Raw genomic sequence first — 21027 nt, 5'->3', positions numbered from 1 at the left:
GCCACCTACAGTATAGTAAGGCCATATCTGTTACTGCCTACTTCAGCAACAGCCATTTATAATAACTGCAGTAATTACAGTAAGTTCTTATTAATGAGGAATGAGTTGGGTTGCTGTGTTCAAATCCAAGCTCTCCATTATATTGTTGGCCTCTGTACTGGCCCATGCTTTGTTGACCGTGTTAATAAAGAAGGCGGAAGTGAGCACCACGCGGCGGTCAATTAGCAGAGTCACCGGGTGAATCACTCACACCCTGGCACGTCCCCAGGCCTGCCTCCTATCTCCAGTCTGCAGGCCAGGCTAAAGCCACCGGCGCAGCCTGCTCACACAGTGGGGGCTCCCTGCAAGCTGCTGGACAAGGACGGCCGAGGCAGCTTCTGTCTCTGGCCCCGCGGAGGTTCTCATTGTCCTCTGAAGACGGTTTCTGGATGGATTTGGGGTCTCCTGCAAAGTTCCAGCAGGGGTTGATGGGAGCGCATTCATTGTGGAAAGGAAACAAGGAAAATCTGCTCCAGTGAGCTCTGCAGGTGACACGCCCGTGTATGTAGCGCTGCCCGCTCTGTCTCTCAGTCATTACCATTCATCAACTGCAGATCGCATGGCAGAGGAATGGCCATGTACATAAGCAGGTATTACACTAAATAGCTTTTCTTCTGAAAGATGTTCGATGTGCTAGACTGAACCGTATGAACTCAAAAATCAAATCATTTTCCAAGGCCAACAAAACCTTTATGAGATGAGATGCCTAGCTAACTACAACCATTCGAAGCGACAACAAAGCGACTCAAATTTAAGATTTTAGGCTCGCGTCCCCACAACCAGCACATTGGAGAGATTATTCAGTTCTGCTAAACATCAGAAAGTTGAAAAGGTAGCTGACACAATAAGAAGGTATAATATGATACATGTGAATTACTCAACTCCCCATTGCTGTTGATGATCACAGTCATGAATAACACAGGAGATTTTGTGGCTGTCATTTTCACTAGAGACGATCTGTGAATGGATTATTGATTTGCCTAAGCCAATAGACCTTCCTATTACCCACATCTAATGCAGCCTAAAACAGTAAGGGTCTGGCAGAGAAACAGCAGCAGTGCGGGAAGAATGGGAGAGCTGGGCATAAAGAGACAGACCCAGTCTGAAGCGATCAAATTACCCCATGTAATCAGTTTGCAACAGAGAGAGAGAGAGAGAGAGAGAGTGATGGCAATAACGATGAAATAGGCCACTTTCGGGTTTGTAAGACTATGTGTATGTTCTATAATGAGCTGCATGTGTGTGTGTGCACACATGTGTAGGTGTGTGTTTGACAGACTTGACCGTGGCTTCCATGCGCCTGCTGTCTCAGTGAATGACCCCTCGGTTGCCCTGACTGTTAGCAGCAGGCAGACCGGTCCCCCTCAGAGCCACACCTTTGCTCTGTCCAGTCACCTCTCTGAGCCACAGCGCTGCCCACGCACAGGCTCAGTCTCTCGTCTGCCTCACCAAGGGCCCTAGCAGGACAACGCACACACTGACCAACATTTCAACTTTGTATTATCATGACTGAGAATGATTTCAACAAATCTTTGTATACTTCATCATACTGTACATCAGATGTTGACAAAATTAGAAAAAAATTGAATGTCATGTTGTGGTCTGACTGTTTCCATGGCTATCAGTGGCTTGTTGACCGCTAGCATGAATAATGGTTAACATGGCTAGATGTCCTTTATTCTGTGACTGCTGAATCTACTAGGACAGAGAGAAATACGCAAATGAAAAGAGGCCTCTTCCCAAAGCATCTGCACCTGCATGCAACAATAATCCTCGTACTACAATCCACACCTCCCTCCTCCACAATGTTGCAGGTGCCAACACACAGGTTACACCTCCACTGTCTTTCCTGTTGATGTTGTGCTATTGCACTTCTTTTCCTTTTGAGAAAATCTTGTTTGCTGCTGAATGATACACTTTGCCAGGTAGGTTTCCATTATGTGGCACTGTGGGTTCACAATATGAGATAACAGTGCAGGCTTGTAGATTCTTGTTGGCCACACAAGATTGATGAAGGGATTCAAAGGAGTGGAGTAGATTGCAGAGTGCATTGGAAACTGGTTACGTTATGGCTCTAAAGAGGAAATCATGTTGTAAACAGGAGTGTTGTGTTGGCCAAGTCATGTGCTTGTTGGAACAAGTTATGTTTTCCACAAGCACATCATCCCACAACACTGTGCACTACAGGCACAGGGACATCTGCTGTAGTACATTCCACAGTTAATAATTGAATCCTTACACTAACTTAATGAAAACTTTGTGAAAAAGTGGATTAGTGTTGGAAATGTCCTTGACAAAATCAGCTTTGGTGCTGCGTACGCAAATACTGTTGAATACATAGTGAGGAGGGAGGGGGATTCCCTTGGAAGGTTATAATTCACTTTAAGGGGATTAAGCACTTACTGCCCAACATCCCCAACTGAAATGAGCCTTTTCCACCGAGCACAAGACTGCCTCTTCTATCAGCGACTAAAGAACACTGTGTTAGGTGAGGAACTCACAACTAAGTCTCCAAACTTTTTTTTTGGAGCAGTACAATCGGTGGTGTCAGGTAGTCAAATTTTGGCCGTGGATTTGCTCCCCCAGAAAGCGTGGCTTTAGAACTGGCTGTGAATGGAGCGCGTGGCTGAACAGACCCCCGCTGGTGCTCACACTGGGCCGTGTCTAATGGGATGAGGATGCTGAGGCAGGGTAGCCTGGGTGCCATTCCGAACTTAGTCCCGCCCACAAAATTTGAGGTCGGGAAGTATGCTCGCCCTAGATTGGGCGGACCAATCAAATCGGGCTTTACGATGATGGACAGGTGAGCAACAGCGCCTGGTCTATCACGTCATCTGAGCACGCTTAGGCTTATGTTTGAAACAAAAACGCTGTGGCTAGAAGGATACATGGCTTTTAAGACCCCATATGGAAAATGCATATTATTTAATCACTGAAAACGATTATTTCTGAAAACTCTCTGCTTTGTTCTGCACAGAGCCGCCACGGAAAAATGGAAATGAGGACTCCAGCTTCGTCCTGCAGATTCTCTCTCAGGTGTTCAATCACATATCCTCTAAGGTTCGTTCATTTACAACTTTCCAACAAAATCGTTCAGACCGAGTCAAAATGCATTTTAGGAAGATTACTGAAATTCAGCGAATTTACATTCTTTAACATGACAATGGTGACAAAGCTCTTTTTTTTCTCATTCATCGGTATATGACCTAAATCTGAAGTTGTTGCCAAAAGATCTGTATTTATGACAGTAAAATGATGATATTGAGTATATAAAAAGAGTGAATGGTCACTGGTTTACTGCCTTATCTCACCTAACTGACAGAAGCGTAAGCCTTACTGTATGTCCCCTGAAAGAGGAACTCCAGAATATTCTCAGAAGGAGACAGCAGCAGCAGTGAGCCTATTCAGTCTATTCTGCATGCTTTTCTTACATAAATCCCCAAAAGCTCTTGCTACTAGGCAAGTGTAATGCATATTAATGCACCATACCAGGACAAATCACTTACTCTTGAATTCCGTTGAGTGCTGCCATTTGTAATGGGATGTTTTCCTCAAATCGATTTGACCAGCAACAGCAAACTGTGGAAAGCAAACTGTGAGTCTAGGTAAATAAAAGTCTATTATTTTCCCTGTCCTGAGGAAGATTGCAAATGTGAGACAAGGTATTCTATTCGTTGCTTTGTTGGCAAAAAAGGACTCTCATACATTTTTTGAATTTTTCAGATTCCAAACTTAGGTTCTCTGTTTGCTTCCAGTGCATGGGGAGAATGTCCTGTCAAACTGTGGGATATGCCATAATCTAATCTGAGGTCTGAGGTCAACTCTGGCGCCAATCCTTGCCATGAAGCCCTGAAAACAACTGAGGGACTACAGCAGGACACACTAGTCTTTCTCAGGCCAATTATCTAAAGACTGTGTAGCATTTTCTTGTTTCACAATGTAAAGTATGTACCATGATTTGGTATGTGAAACATTATTAAAATCACTTCTCATTTAAGCAAGAAATTGTCTGCAAAATGGCGCCATTAAAAGTTAAAATGACTGTTGACGTCAAAGGTTATTGTTGATTGTTGATTGAATGTGGCCACACATAAATTTGTAAAATTGAGTTCCGTGTTCCACAACCATGTACACGTCCACTGCACACTCCTACAGCACACGTTTGGCTAAACAGACTCTCAAGGCTGTGTGAGTGTAGACACTGAGCCCCACAAACAGCAGAGAGCTTTAGAAAAATCTGTCAAAACCATACACTGGCACATTTCTGCAGGACATCTGGATTTGGCCTTTTTATAGCAGGCAAACACATTAGCAGTGGCTCTGTCTCACCAACTCTCAGGCTGACATGGCTCTGTCTATGCTGTACACGGCCTCTCGTGACTAGACCGCTCTGCTGACCACAAACATCTAGTGTATGTGATGGGGCAGTGAACCACCCTGTGTGCAGCGATGTCTGGGTCAGGCAGCTCTCCCACTGCTCCCACCCACACTCGTCTCCCATTTCCATGGTTTGGGAGAAATGCCCACACAGCGCTATGCCTTTGCAAGCGCAAAAACATTCAATCTGGATTTTTATGAATGCTCTCAGGAGACAAATTATTTTTGAAAATATTGTTGCACAGAGTGGCCGTTCAAGGCAGTCCAACAAAGACGATTGTTCTCTGAAGAAAAGAAGAAAAAAAAGTTGCATGGTTGCTTTTTCCCAAGAACAACAAGAAAGGCTATGTGTTGTAGTTGGGGAGTAGTGGGGTAGTGTTAGGATTGTCTTAGGAGACAATCATGATATATGACCATATCTATATTAATGCTTAGGAATTCTGTTACACAACAATAAGCAGAGTGGTGCACCAGAATCCTATTCATCCCTAGACATGAGATGAGTGTGGGATCAGGGTGCTGTCTTCTCTTGGATGAGCCTTGATGCAGGGTGCCACCAACTTTTGCTTCTTTTTCACGAGATTTCATCACCATTCTTTAGGGTGTTCTACTTTCAAAGCCAAGTAAAAAAGCCAAAAGGAACAATTATTAACTATTTAAAAAGCCAAGAGGAACTATTACCACCAACTATTTATGTGTGTGTGTGTGTGTGTGTGTGTGTGTGTGTGTGTGTGTGTGTGTGTGTGTCTGTGTGTCTGTGTGTGTGTGTGTGTGTGTGTCTCTCTCTGTGTGTGTGTGTGTGTGTGTGTGTGTGTGTCAGCAGTATGACCTGCTTTTATAATTTTGTTTAATTACTTTTATATCTTTAATTCACACACACAGCCCCAACAGGTTAAAGTTAGAAATTATTTACAGAACTTCAATTAAATTGTTGTTGACCATTTCTGACATAAGTGGGGACACAGAGGGACAGTAGCCAAAGAGCTGGAGCCCTGCTGGCCAAAACAGAGAAACTCTGCAGATGCCAACATCCAATCAAATCACAGATGCTGAACTCCTGGTTGCTCTCAGCTTTACATTTGCATTTGTCTGTAAAAGTGACCAAGCCAGACAAACGCAGGCCAACTCTGGAGAGTGAGAGGGGGGAGGCTGTGCGTCAGGGCACTGAAATCAGCCTTCAGGTTCCAGCATTCTATTCCCTGGCATCCCTCAAAACTTCATTTAGAGACAGGAAATGGAGAATGAAATTGTCTGGTGTAATTCATAAATGGGTCAATGTCACAGAGGCTTTACCTGCGACAGCTCGGTCCCCAAACAGGAGCTGAGATTGGTACTGGGTTGGAGTTTACCAAGGAAAGGAACATGCTGACACTGCACAAATGTTAAATGCACAATAAAAAATCGAATAACTGCACATAATGTATATGAAATGTAATAATCGTAGTTGAATCAGTTCAATGCTGGAAAATCATCTGACAATGGTATTATGCAAGACATGTAATGGTCTGTGCTGCTTTCCCATCACAACTGATCCCTCCGTTCCCCTCGAGCTCTTTAGACATGCGCCTGGCCAACCCAGGCCTGGGAGAATGGGATTGTTCAAACAGACTGTCAGGCCACATGATTCATGGGAGATGAGCATACACCGTGATTTCATTAAGTCAGGAGCACAGAAGGTAATGTGCAGCACCTCTCCCATTGTCTTGTCTCCTTAAAAGAGCCTTTTGCAGTCCCCCTGGACAAAAGGCACAAGCCACTCAGTAAATGGCAGCGTGGCCTCACTGAATTAATCACTTTAATGAGGAGCACTGCTCACAAACGCCGTGCCAAAGCCTGTTCTCCCTGCACGATGGCCAGCGAAACACATTGTCTCCGGCAGGAGCATTCAGTTGTTGGCAACACAGTTGCTACAAACAGGATGGGATGAGCCCATTATTATATAATGGAAGTGTGACATAGCTTAACAAAGGCATTTTTAGGGTTTCCCAAAATATTATTGCCAGTGGGAACAGGACTATGAGAACTCATATGTTGTACACAAAGTGAGGCACATGTACTGCTAAAAGTCTCATATAATTTATACTTATCTGAGACTGACGTTTATTCCTTTCTATGAAGCAGAATTGGCTTTAGAAGACCTCTTTGTTTAATCCACTCTACCAAGAGACCTTCTTACTGCGTAGTTTCTGAAAATGGGTTTCTAAGACCAAGTAAGACTTATAACAAACAACCATCAAAGAATATTCATCACAGATGTTCTCAAACAACAGACAAAATAGATAACTAGCCTACACTAATCAAATATTTGACTTGATGCCCATTTTTACTGCTGATTATTCTTTAATGCATCATTATGGCGAGCAAAAAATATTGAACTAACTGATAACTATGAGAGATTTATCCAAAATGTTAATGTAAAGGCAGATCCATTGTCTGACTACAAATTCACATTCATTAACAGATTGATTATTTCAGACACATTTACTCACTACATGAATGTTTTCTTAAGACTAGAAATGCAAGCTTTGGCAGCATTTGAAAAACCGTGGAGTTCAAGCTTTGTCCAAGCCAATACAGTAAATTTCTCACTGAATAAACACAATAATGATGAGGCAGAAAGCAGTCCAAAAGTATCATCTGATCAAAGGAGAAGACACTAGAGAGCAAGAGTCTCTCCCTCTCTCTCTTTCCCCCTGTTTCTAATCAAATATGCTCCATTGTTGTAACAATCCAGCATAACTATGATCTTTAATTTCATCACACCACTGGAATCATAAATCTATTTAGTCATTTAGTAAGGATTAGGAAGATCAGGGCCTGAGTGCTATCCATATGATCAACTATCTTTACATGAAACAAAGCTCTCAACTGCATGTACTGTACCTGTGCAAACAGCTTATCATTAGTCTACCCTGTCACTATGGGGGGAGGGGGGTCAAAAATGTGCAAAAAGCTTTGATGTGCATGTATTATTTGTTACAGTTACAGTTCCAAGCTAATTTGGAAAGTATAGTAAATGCATCCGGCTTGAAGTGGAGATACTTATTTGTTTATTATTTAGTTAGCATCTACAGATGTTCTGCACTATACAGTGTTGTCTACATATTCAACAGAGAGCTATTCATTTTTTCAGTCTGGAATTTACTGAATCCTTTCACCAAATCCTTCAGCTCCTCTTCACAGAGCTTGAGTGTAGAATTTCAACTCAATACAACAAAGATTGTCATAGGGCTTACATTCACAAGACAGAAGCAGAAGCACACTGTAAAGTAAGCCAACCAAGCTCCAGCAGGAACTCAGCTATAGAATGAAACTTACCATTACAGGATCAATTAGAAGTGTCATAATTTCACTCTAAACCCAAATCAACCATAATTACTGGTCTCTATGTCGATGTGCATGAAAACCAGAAGCCACATAGTTAACTGGATGAAGGGTTGCAAATGGAGTCGACTGTTTCTTGGCGTCATGTGTTCACTTGCTGTGAATGATGCTTGATTACACTTTCCAAGTCATTATTTTATACAGCACACATACTTGTCTGCATGTAAAAACCATGCATTCCTCCTTTTGACTCAGTGGCTTGGAACACACTGCTGATAATTTCATGCATAGTTTAATGTAACATTAGAAAGATGCTCTGTTGAAACCATAAGTTGTGAATGAATGAATGACTGAAAGGTTATGACTGGTCAAATTGTTGTGTTTTGATCCCAAGCCAGTAGGGCAGGTGAATGCGTTTTTAGTAGCACTGCCTGTGTCCCAGGAAAGAGACAGGCACCATCATGATCTCTTCCTCACTCCCTAATAAAGATGGTCAGTGCTGTAACTGAGGCAGTGCTGAAAGTGCATACATCATTCAGTGATAGCTTAAACATTTGTTGTTTGTTTCATGTTTTTAATCTTGGTCTTAAATTGTCTGTGACTGTTAATAAGCTCCGTGGAAGCACAATGAAGACTGTGATCCATGATCCATTTTGTGAATAGGAGCGCAGAACAAAAGACATACAGTATATCTTTCTTTCACTTGAATATATGTGGCAGGGGTGTAGAGACTCATGATTGACATTCTTCAGTAGTCTTAATGCAGTCTTGGCAATTTGAGAATGCATGTCTATTTCAGCCTAGTACACCAGTGCATGAGCTTACTCTTGTTGCCAGGCAACTCTCATTATTACAGTCAGTCCATGACTAAAATCAGACTGTGGCAATATGATGGGTTTTTTTTTCATCACTTCTCTCTCACTCACTCACTCGTGACCTTGAGGGCCATTAGGTGCTCTGGTGGATACAGGAAACACCACAGCTCTTGATCTTGTGTTGTACATGAGCAAGTTGGATAGATGCAAAAAGTCCAGTCCTTCATGTTATCTAGCAAAGATGTTCTCTACTTGCCTCTTCTGTAGTTGAAATGACCTGTCTTCTATATTCTGCTGTCCTATGTTAAATGTATAAGATGAAGACCATATTTCTGTAGCACTTGCCAGGATTCTGCGTTCAGTATAATTACCAGTGACTAGTACATATTATATATTTGCAGGGAAGCTGTTGGTGTTGCTTCTCCAAATGCTGGTAAGTCTTGTGGCTGAGGTTGCCAATTCTTGGAGCTCCTCCATCATAAGCCCCAAGGTATTTGCAATCCTTCATCTCTTCCTGTTTTTGCCCATTCATCCAGCTATTGAGAGGTGTTGACTGTTTCTATTGACTCCGCGCTTATTACCATTCCTCTCCACTCTTCTTTCACCAACTCAGTGGGTGTGACAAGCAACTGACTTTTGGAAATGTTGAAAAAGAAATGCTGTATTTGGTTACCTGCCACAGACTTACCAGACAAATAACTGTCAGCTACGACAGGAGCAAATCAGAATGGTGTGAACAATGATTACCATTGAGTCAATTGAGTTGACTGAGTTTCAACTTGCACATGCTTCAGAAATGAAGGAAGGCTGAAATCACAGCAAAGCATATAATGCATCTCCCTCTGCCAGATCTCCAACTTAACTGCTGATACAGACAGCCGTTACTGATGACACCCCAACCATGAGTCGGTGGGTTTGGCTGCGTAACGATCATGTCATGGTGTCATAACTGTGGTGTGCACTTTGGCCAGCACACCTCTCCTCCCCAACTGCTTACTGACATCACTCACATGGGACAGCTGCACTCTCAGCTTCTCCCCCCAGCCACATGACGTCACTATTCCGAGTTTCTATGGACACCTGCTTCCGCAGGCCCTCGCTCCCAATGGATGTCACACGCCACCAAATGTGAGACGCACTCGGTCAGTCAGGTCCTCACCCAAAGACCTCAGCCATGACTAGATGTCACCCTCAACAATGATCCGCCTTGTAACTCTCAGCCTGGGAACCTTTCCATGCACTTTCCCAGACGCAGTGTGTCAGAAGATAATGATAGACAGACTTCTTGTGTGCACTGTGTGCAGCTAGCTCAGGTTACATGGGGTACGTACTGCCACTCACTGCCAACACGGTCACGTGAGGAAAAGTCAGAGTTCCACCCAATTTGGTCTGAGAACTATCCGAGCGGAAAAGGCAAGCCAGCAACAAAAGTGTTTTTGTGAATTACCGGAAACAAAAATGCCCAAACGGGGTCTTTCATTTTCATATGTCTGTAATCTTCCAAAAGAAGCAGCTGACTCAGGCTTCTAAACAAACCACAGAGGCTAAACACCTATTTTTAGAGAGGGATGCCTTTGTGTCTCTGAGGGAGGAGTGTGTGAATGAGCCTTTGGTTGTACAAATATGCATGCCTGTGTGTGTGTGTGTGTGTGTGTGTGTATGTGTGTGTTGAAGTGTGGTGTTGAAGTGTTGATCATGGGTGCGTGTAAGATAAACAAATCTGTACAAAAAAACAAACATGGGATGATGCTGGGGCAGGTAACAGTAAAGCTAAGGAACTTGGAAATCTATGTGGAAATCAGTGTTGTATCATAGATAATTAGATAGATTTCCTCTGGAGTAACAATAAAAAACAGAGGTATAACAATGTAACTAACTAAGTGTATCTATCCACACATTATGCAACATTTGTGCACTAAAGATTAAACATTGAACCATTGCCATGTAGATTTGTAGGTTCTTACTAGCATGCCCACATGCCCTTTTTCATCCTCAATTTCTCCATGTCCATGAGCTGTGAATACCTCACATATTGGCACAATATTAATGAAGTAGGCCTATTGTTTGGACAGGCTAGGAATAATATGTTTTAAGATATTTATGTACAAATATGACTGCCGAGATAAGGCATTTTTACTGTACAAAAATCCAAAGGCAAAGAAAATATGAAAACATTGGAATTGAACAAAACATATTTAACAGGTCTTCATTTTGGGACCTAAACATTATGTAGACAAACTATGTGACCAAAATCTGAGACGACAGCAACTTTTTTCCTGGATTCAATCTGATTTGACACAGAATGACCCATTTAATAAACATCATGACATGTGTTTCCATAAGAACACTGTACAACAACTACAGGTCTAGACGAGACAAGATGAAAGACTAGAGCTGGGCTTGTTTTATTAGCTCAAAGCACAACAGAATCTCTCACCAATGGACAGCTTTGAAAACCACAAAAACTAAACCGAAGCATACTCTCTCCCTGTCTTGCCAGTGGACAGCAGTGCAATTTTCATTTCTGTCTGGATAACAAAAATGTATTCCACAAACTTGAGATGGGCTGTCTAACACTTGGGCCAGCCAAGTGGAGCAGCTAACAAAAGGACAACAGCAGTAGTCCCCTCACCCTTGAGAGAAGTCTTAATTGCTGTTGGGCTGTTTGTTCCTGGCAGACAGACCCACCTGTTCCAGGACCTCCGGCAGGTGCTGAGTCTAGAAGGCCTCACAGAAGTCTGCAGTTGCCACACAGCCAACAACAACATCAAGAGAAACTGAAGGCAACTTTAGCAATGTGGGATGATAGCCAAAGGGAGAACACCACGACAAAATGCTACGATTCCTTGAGCTATGACACCTCGTCTGGATACAAACACAAGTACACTGTGGCGCAAAGGGATTTGCAGTTAATCAGGAGCTATTGTACAAATTGCCCTTCACAATGCTAGAGCTCATATTACTGGGTGAGGCAAGATGAAGTTATTATGACACAATAAATTCAAAGAGGGAGAAAGGGGAACTTTTAAATCATTTTTTAATCAATGAAGTCCATACAAAGTGAGCCCAAGCTGTGTTCTGGGAGTCATAACTCTCTCTGCGACATAAAAGGAGGCAGGCAGGTACTTGGAAGCTCATCACAGACATTAATTTGATATTATATCATTGACCTCGGGTCCTCCTCGCTCTGTTGGTACATTTACAGAAGAGCACGGAGAGCCAGGACCTCTGCATAACATCTCCAGTGAGGAACTGCGCTTCAAACAATGTTTCTCACATCACAGGAAGGACTTCCAGCAGTTCTGTGTTCCTGTCCAAGCTAAATACTCTCAGCAGTGTACGGCGTCTAGGGCAGTTCTTGGAAACATGCAGCACTCCAGTTTTGACACAGCAGGTTTGTTTTGGACAGGCTACTATAATGGATGCCCTTTTACTCCACTTCCTATAGTGTGTGACAGGTCAACCCAAGAGGCAGGTTGAAGGGTTTGCTTGGGATGTATCATACCAGTAACTAAATAGTTTCAAATTTACCCAAAACATTACATCATGGAGGCGTTATGGAATATGACATATGTGAGGGATAAGTAAGTATATAAGTATAAGTATAAGTATAAGTATACTTATACTTATACTTATACTTATATACTAGTTACCCTCCATCAGCGCAAAATCCTAAAATTATTATTATTTTTCTTTTAAAAAGACATTTAAAATGTGCAAACAAATGTTCCCCTGACCCATCTATTAATCTAAGTATGTTTCCAATAAATAAAATGTAGCAAGTATGTTTTCAAGTATTATTCCAATAACTATGAGCACACACACAGAGAGAGCCTACATACCCATGGCCCATCTTAACTGTCTTGAGTGTTTGTTCAAAAAGACCACCAGGCTATCAAGCACTTTTATAGTGCAGCACACTATGAATTCCCTTGAGTACTGAATGTGTAATTACTCGCTGTGCTTTGGCTTCTCATGACAATACCACAGCCACAGAGCTGAGGCAGTTAAATGTGTCCCACTAATAGACTTCAGCATAATCTTAACAGCACCCACAAACACATACCTCAGACAGCCTGCAAACAGCATTCCTCCAGAATGTGTCATTTCCATACAGAAGTCAATAGTAGGTGGATAAAAATCAAGGATCACTCATTCCAAAGAAACTGTTCAATTAAGATGTTGACGGTCTAACAGTGGGGTTCCACATTCCAAACCTTCTGTGCAGTGACACTTGGAGAGGGCCAAGCTCAAAACAGGAAGACTAACAGACAGGTTGGTGCCAGGAGCGATCACAAAATAGACCTCAGAGACAGAGCCAGAAAGAAGTGCTGACATGCTGGAGGTCACTCTCACACAGTGAAGCTCCTAAATATATCTACCCCCCAGTTAGTGTGTCAACAGTCATTATTGGGCCCCCACAATGAAATGCTAGATTTAGGACACCCTTGAAAATAAGAAGGCAGATTTTCCCACAAGAATAAGATTGGTGAGCCCTTTTAACACCATGGCCACTGGTGGCTCAAAAACTAGATGCAGAAACCGTCACTTCACCCTGCCTCAAATAACTCTACTTTACCAGAAATAATGGTTATTGTTTACCACCAAAAATACCATAATAAATGCCTAACAATAATATAATTAAAAATAATATTGTTAGGCATACTATGCTGTACCATTTTATCTTTCTAAAAAAACATGTGTGGACTGCACATCGCCTCCACACTTTGGGTGCTGTGGCAGAGGGATGCTCCTGTCTTCCAGGGGCTGTAGCTCTTGGCTCGGCTCTCTCCCCTTGTGGCTGTGCAGGCACAGGTTCTCCCTCTCCTCCACTAGACTAAACAGTCCAGGAGAAAATCAGAGTTCAGTCAGACACAGGAAATGATTCACTTTGGCTATCCACACAGATAATTGCCAACAGGAAGAACATAACCCCCAAATATTTCAGACTCAAACTACAAAGTCCAGAGGAACTCTATGACTAACTGGGTCAAACATTTTCTTCTCTTTCTTAAATATTCCTCTTTTTCACCAAAAGTAGCTCCTTTCAGATGACTAAAAGTAGAAAAACACTTCTCATGTAGACTAGGTTTCCTGGTTTCCTGTCTATTCACTCATGTAGTGTTGTCTGTGAAATAGTTGTATGGTGACTGGGGACACAAATAATGACTTAAATTAGAGGAGATTAGAAAAATGATCAAAACACAAAGGGTCTAATGCATGTTTAATCTTCGTTATTTACTTTACCTTGGTCACAATTTGAAGGAACTACAAAGGCCACAACAAAAGCCAACTACTGTTAATTCAGACCATATGCATCCTTATTTCATTTCCCATGAGACCTGTAGAATTCTGGGAAGAAATACTTTCCACACTTTCACAAACTGCTCCTTCACTATCATTGCTTCATTTCCTTGCAATTCTTCTTCCATAAAACCGATTTCCCTTTCCTGCTGAAGACCCCTCCCCCCACCCCACCTGTACACATGGGCAAGACAGCAAGATCCAAAACAGGCCTCCCATGCACTTCTCCAGACCATCCTCCTGGCCCCTCTGTCCACCCCAGCCCTGACTCAAGCTCCAGGAGGAGCCACTGACCAGCAACCAGCGTTGGCCTGCCGGCAGATGACGTTCTGTTGAAGCCATTAGACGTACGACAAGCTCTCATCCAGTCAGATTTTTCCACAGGCTACGGGCCGACTCTGAACTCCCGGGTAAACACTGTGCCGTCCAACTACACCAAAACCCTCCAGCAGGGGAAAGACTGAGGAGGGAGAGAGAGAGCGCTGGCTACAGAACACTTTCCCTCCTAAGGACTTGAAATGAAAGCATGAGGTCCAATGCCAAAGGCACTCGTAAAAATAATAACAGACTTAAATAGGGTGATAGAGAGCCTGAGAGAATGAGGAGTCATGGTTAGGTAACAGAAGTTGTATACTGTATGCAATAACTGAAAATGTTCCCATTTCAATGGAAAAAGACAGCGATGATCCAAATCAATCGCAACTTTACTGTTGGAAAGGAGGATGGAGGCTATGATGTATTCAACAGTTAAACCATCTCAGACAGGAAATGAAGCATTCAACAGGACAAAAAATTAAATCAAGACAAATTTTCCATGTTATCATTTGCAGCACACAAGTTGCATACTTTCCTTTAAACATACTGGCCAAGGACCACACTACAGAGCACTGCAGCAATAATGTCTGAAAAGACGAAAACATTGGTTCCAAGCCAAGCCTTCCCCACCAAAAATCGAATGGCAGATGGATAATGCTCTCTCTTTCCCCTAGGGATGAATTATATCATTTTGTGATTGCTCATTTTGACAGTAGCATCGGTTAGTAACTTCTCACCCCTCATTTCCATAAGAACAATAAGGGTGGTGTGAGAGTGGGTTAACCCCCTACACTCAAGGGGAATGAGAGGCAAGCAAAACTGGGAGTTTTTGTGACCCCAGGCAGTCCCTGTCCTTGTGCATCTCCCGCACCTAAATTAACCAAGGAATAATAGCCAAATAAATGAAATTTTCAAACGTTATTTCATATTGAACAAGCAAAAAGGCAGCAAATGCCTTATTTCTGTTTAACCTCTAAACAACTAACACTAAATGTATTGTATCGTCACGGACTTAAATGCAGTTTTCTGATAAGTTATTGTTTAAAGGTGCTCTAAGCGATGTCATACGTTTTTTGGGCTAAAACATTTTTTTCACTTACAGCAAACGTCACCTCACCATCCGCTAGCTGCCTGTGTCCTGAATACACTGTAAAAAAAATGCGATCTCTGTGGACAATCCAGGCTCCAAAAACAGCCACAAAACAACTTGGGCAAACCTTACCCATAAAAGCATAACAAACTGTTCCAGCAAATCACCAACGAGATGTGCGTTTCAATTGCACGGGAGTTTCAATTGCACTGGAGGGAGGGTGATGAAGTGGGAAGAAGTAGCGAGCTAGCTTTCAGAACAGAAGTGACGTTACCCAGCATCGCTTAGAGCGCCTTTAATATTGTTTAATATTGGAAAATAAACAAATCTTGGAAAATAAATCATTTGGAAAATAGGTGTTGGGCACTGAGGAAACCTGAACAGTCTACACTAATGAGGTCTGTCTGTTACCACAGCACTAGAAAAAATGGACATTAAAATCAAATGGACCCATAGCTACCCTCAGTTAAAGGGACACCAGGCAACGTTTTCGTGTTAATTACTCATCTTCGTAAGTCGGTATATGGTTAAATGACTCATTATAGGGCGAATGAAGACTCTCTCGCCCGGCCCTACTGCCTGTAGGAAGAATATCCTGCTTGCAAGTTCAGTGTATCGTACCTGCCGACCGAAGCAGGATCAGTTTACATCCTGCATCCACAGCACAGAGGCAGGCTAACGAAACGCTAGCGATTGTTGCAAACGTGTGTATAATGGCAGAGCCGGCGAAGAAGCAGCGAAAACCCTTGATGGAAGATGCAAAGAAAAAGAAAAAAAGCTTCAGACCAAGCGAGGGGGAGTTTCGTAGAGAAAAAAGCATCAGGCTTGCCTGGTGTCCCTTTAACTAGGGTTACTGGATGAAACCAGAGAGGAACGTCAAAAAGTGGCAACAACAATTACAAATGAAAAAAGGACAACCGCTGGCGTGATGTTGGTTCCTATACTAGCGAGGCATGTGACCTTCAGTTCCTGATATGCAAACACACATGAATCCTAATTGGACTTGTGAAACGCATAGAACCATGTATGCAATGTGTACATTAGCACTGGATTGTTTTTACCTGGATCTTCAATGCAAACAACCTACGGCCTAATTAGTAGTAGGAGATTACACATTCCATTTATGAATATTGAAAAACTCCACAGTCTCCATCGGAGAAAAACACACAAACACATACACACAAACACACTCACCATTTCATTCCATTTCCACATGCAGGAGCTGGTCTTCCCACAGCACAGATAAGTGCTCCAAATCAGGCACAGCAAGAACCACACTTCTCCTCATAAGTGTCTCTCTCCAGTGCTTTCTCTGTCTCTGTCTCTCTCTCTCTCTCTCTCGCTATGTGTGAAGGGATAATGCAAGACATCAAGAGCGACTCACTACTTTCATTAGCCTGTGTTTCCACTCTGCTGTACGCCCAATTGAATTACTCCAGTGAATGGACAAGATAATCTCTGTGAAGTTTGTTGTGAAGGCAAGGCAACACTTAATAACTATTAAAAACTCTAATCCATTCTGATTAAAGCTAACAATGCATCCACTGCAGCTCTCAATCACCACACAGTTCTCAGATCTGTTGCTTGGATGCAGTAATTATAACAACACTATCCCTATTTAACACAAGAGCATGAACACACTCATTGGAAAATGTGTATACTAAATGTATTGGGTCTGGCTGCATCACTTCAAGCTGATTCTTCAAAATTTCACTGAATTTCTTCCCATCGCCTGACAAGCAAGACATGCTTGATTGTCTAGATATTTTTTCTCATGTACATGACATGTGCAAACAGAGAAAGAAAAACTCCACATATTTGACAAAGGTAAATTATTGCTATTGCTTGAAATTGGATGAATAGAAGTTTTTGTATGAATTGTGGGCTTTTATCATTCCGTAAATGCCTACGGCTCATCAATGCGGCATAAAAGAACACCAAAAAAGTTTCATGATGACGCACAGTAGAGTCACAGTTAGGTCTCTGTTTGTATGTTGTTTTCTAGTGAGAATATCTCGAGTTAGGTCTACAGTCAGGCAGGGACACAATACTGGCTGTGGTTACTTAATCTCCACGAGCCATCATTCCTATTCCCACATAGCCAGCAACCAGTGGAAAGGCCCCCTTTTTACAGCCCTGGCACGACCCAGTGGCCATTTAATTGGGCGCCGTCCCTCTCTCGAGATCCGGCCAAGTTTTATTTTAGTAAGGCATTGTTTACTTCCAAATGACAAATGAAGAATGCGCTTCGCCAATAAAACAGGCAATCACAGGAAACATCTCACAGCAGAGCTCTGTCAAGCATGACAAAACCAGTGAGAGAGAAGCAGAGCAGGCCATGTTGACCAAGGTCTTGAGAACATTCCACCTCCTCACTCTCTAGGCTCCTGTTTGAAAAGCCAGTCATGTCAACCACATTCCTGTCATTTGTTTGTGCGTAGGAAAGAGGGGCGTTATTGCTATTGTTAAGGATGATTTTTCTGTTGTTGTCTCCGTGGTGACAGGGCTCAGGGAGGCATGCATTCTTCAGTTAACACCGCTTCTTTGCATCATGAGAGTTCTGAGCTCCACATCCGGAAAAACAACAGAATGGAGTGGTGTGGAGAGGAGAGGAGCTGTTCTCCATAAATACACTGATATGGGGGTTACTAACAAGACAGAGTGCCAAGACGGTAGGCAGAAGACACTTAAGACCCAGCGACAGAGAGCTGACGCCAGTGCCGGTAGCCACTAAGAATTTCACGGCCACCTTCTTGCTTGATGCTGCAATCACAGTTTAAATAAAATTTTAATGGCCTAAAAATACAAGGCAGGACAAGAGACATATAGTATGTCTTTGGGCAGGCACAGAAGCCCCTTTCCTTGAAAACAATGTAAAACTAACAGCAGGATAGGCTCCTACTGTTTTAATTAATATGTAGAGCTTCAACCGCTTACACAATAGGTGGTGAAATCATTCTTTGTCCACCTCATAACTCACAAAAATGGTGGAATCATTTCTCCAATGGTACAGGGGTGGAAATAGTGCCCATCCTGTTTCCTTTACTAAACTATATTAATGTTGTGCTGTCATGGGGTAATATATTGACTCATGCTGTGTTATGGTCAAATTCAAGTTTTTTTCCTAGCAACCTTTTCCCATCAGATACTGAAGACACCGCAGACATTGCTTTTGAATTAGATTTTTCCTTATGACGCAAGCTCACACAAACATCACACCCCACCTCTTGGGGCTCAGGCCATCTTTGATTCTGTCATCATTACTGATTTGTTTTCAGAAACAAAAGAAACCGAGTTTATTTCATTCAGTGAAATGTGCTGGGATGTGAAGCAGTCGTCTGCAAAGAATAACATGGCAATCGCACAGACCAGAATTACTATGCGGACTGGTCAGAGCATTCAATGGTCGGCTTCAGCCACTTATCGCAGTGTGATTCCATTCCTGTTCTTTCATCTCTGCTGTGAGAACAATTGAAAAGAAAAGGCTGTTTTGGCTGCTGGTTAGAGAAGCAGTATTACAAGACTCACTGAGCACATAATTGAATGGAGATGTTCTCTCTCATCACTTTCCGTCTCTCCATCCCTTACACTCACTCACTCCCTAACTCTCTTTCTCCCCATTGCTCTATCTCACTGACAGCATGTGATGTGTGCTCAGTAAACAAATTAGATGAATGAAGGAGAGATCACATACACAGTGTTCTCAACTGCTACAAGCTTTTGTCATCTTTCCAGCTAGCCAGGGATAGTCAGATGGCCCAACCACAACTGCATTTCCACCGATGATAAACAAAAATCTCAATCTATACTGTGACACTAATTTTGCAGCATCAGCAGCAGTTTGTGTGTGTATGTGTGTTATCAATGGCTTGCTGTCTGCATGACTGCCTATGCCTGAAACAGTGGGCCAGTGGTGTCAAGACCCCCTTGCCCCACCCACTCCCCACATCCCCCCCCCCCAGCCCCCTTAGCTGTGTCAGCACAGTTTCTCCCCTGCCTGAGCGGGCTGTAACAGCACATTAGTTCACACTTTCATCACTAGCACAGAGTCCTTGGGGAGAACTGAGGTAGGGGAAGTGTTGCCCGCCGCTGGGGTCCAGTGACGCCGCCTCTCACAAAGGGCTAAGCAAACAATGACTGGGCAGCCTCCAGTCCAGACCTGCTGCACAGCAGCCTGGGACAAGCATCCAGGGACCATGGCAACCATGGAATGTGGATGTTCACAAGCAGCTTCACTGTCTGCTGTCGACAGATTCCACTAACCTCACCCTAAGGTTTTAGTGTAATGAGTAGCGGTAGTAGCCTATTGGTTATCCATTTATAGGACATTTTGAAAAGGAACACATAGAACAAGCTAAAATAATTAGACGGCCAGTTACATAGCCTACTCAGTTAAGATCAACAATGTAACAACTAATGTCTACATCACTTAGGCCTAATGGAGCTACGGTATTCATCATGAATCTTTGGACTGAAAAAATCTATTTTATGGGAAACCCAGGGCAAAGCATACCAGCTTCTTTTGAATGACCAAGACACTCATTACCTAATGGTATGGTATGGTATGGTTCTGCATGACAGGTTAGTTAAAGTCCAAAAGACAACCAAGGCATCTTTCTTCTTTCCCCGAACTAAACAAAACATGTCAGCAGTTTGAGTTGATGGGAAGTCACTGGGAAGTAGTATGCTCTGTGCAAATGTTCAATACAGCATGAAGACAGAGGTCATGTGGGCTGTTATTGCACTGTAGTAGACAATAGAAGTTATCAAACATTCTATCCAACACAGATGAAGACGCTTTGGAAGATCCTCCTTCTTACACAGCCCGTTTAACAACAGGTCTAGCTCAATGTTTTACAGAAGAAATTTAAACAGCAATTAGTGTAAAGTGCATTTCTGATATGCTATGGGCGTAACGTATGGGATTTCCGACAAACCTTGACTGGAGAGCTCCGTGTGGCAATGGGTAAGTCTCGGATGGCCGTTCCGGGAGGAGAAGCAGAGATGCCGGCTGCACATCCGAGCGATATCCCGGTGAGAGAGGGTCTTCCTCCATTCCTCGGACGCTGTTTAATTCCGTCCAAAAGCCGTACCAAGAGTATGTTGGCTGGTAAATCATCTACCCCACAATCTACCAGTATACGGCACTCAGGGCAGCGCAACTCGTTGCGGGAACTCACGATGTTTTCGAGGCAACGGCGGCAGAAGGTATGCTGGCAGGGCAATACTTTGGCGGTTGTGTCCAGTCGTTCCAAACACACAGAGCATTCTAGTAGATCCAGAAGCGACGACTCGTCCATTTTAGTCTGTAATAATGTTGCTTACTTCAGACGATTTCTCTTGATCTACATAGAATGTTGCAGAGACCGTGCAATACATACTGGCTGCTCGGTAACATGAGGTAACTCCCCCGACTGGGGCTCTGGCGTTAGCTGTTTCTCACACAGCTGTGCAAAAAGTGAGGTCACACACTCTACATCAGCGCAGAGAACTCGCGCACCGCGCACGCACGGCCAACTACGAAGCTTCAACTAGGAGTGAATCATAACGACGCTCTTCTGCTTGTTCTAGAAATATATTGAATACTCCTCGGCGCAGCAGTCTACAGTCGACACTCCCGTCGGAAGGCAATAGCAATGACTCGTGACAGGCTCTATGACGGACTGTGATAGGAGAGCGACTGTACATATATGGCTGAACGGAGCGAATTAAATGGCCTCTTTCCTTTAGTCGTTTCCCGCAGCGCGTTTAAAAATGACGTGT

The 21027-nt window shown here is 43.0% G+C and overlaps 1 protein-coding gene across 1 annotated transcript in view; it reads right to left on the bottom strand.

The window, feature by feature from the left end:
* The window catches only part of LOC143100439 (E3 ubiquitin-protein ligase SH3RF3-like), a 99006-nt gene extending 78180 nt beyond the window's left edge, over window positions 1–20826 (bottom strand). The window contains exon 1 of the mRNA XM_076263624.1: window positions 20202–20826. Coding sequence (XP_076119739.1) covers window positions 20202–20564 — 363 coding nt within the window. The 5' untranslated portion in view covers window positions 20565–20826. The remainder of the gene's footprint in view (window positions 1–20201) is intronic.
* Window positions 20827–21027: the final 201 nt, after the last annotated feature.

This window comes from Alosa pseudoharengus, unplaced genomic scaffold (genome assembly GCF_046254945.1).
Source record: "Alosa pseudoharengus isolate Yale_2024_CS ecotype anadromous, Long Island Sound unplaced genomic scaffold, YU_APseudo_1.1 YU_APseudo_1.1_scf_3, whole genome shotgun sequence".
Taxonomy (NCBI): domain Eukaryota; kingdom Metazoa; phylum Chordata; class Actinopteri; order Clupeiformes; family Clupeidae; genus Alosa; species Alosa pseudoharengus.
This window is presented reverse-complemented; position numbering and strand designations above follow the sequence as displayed.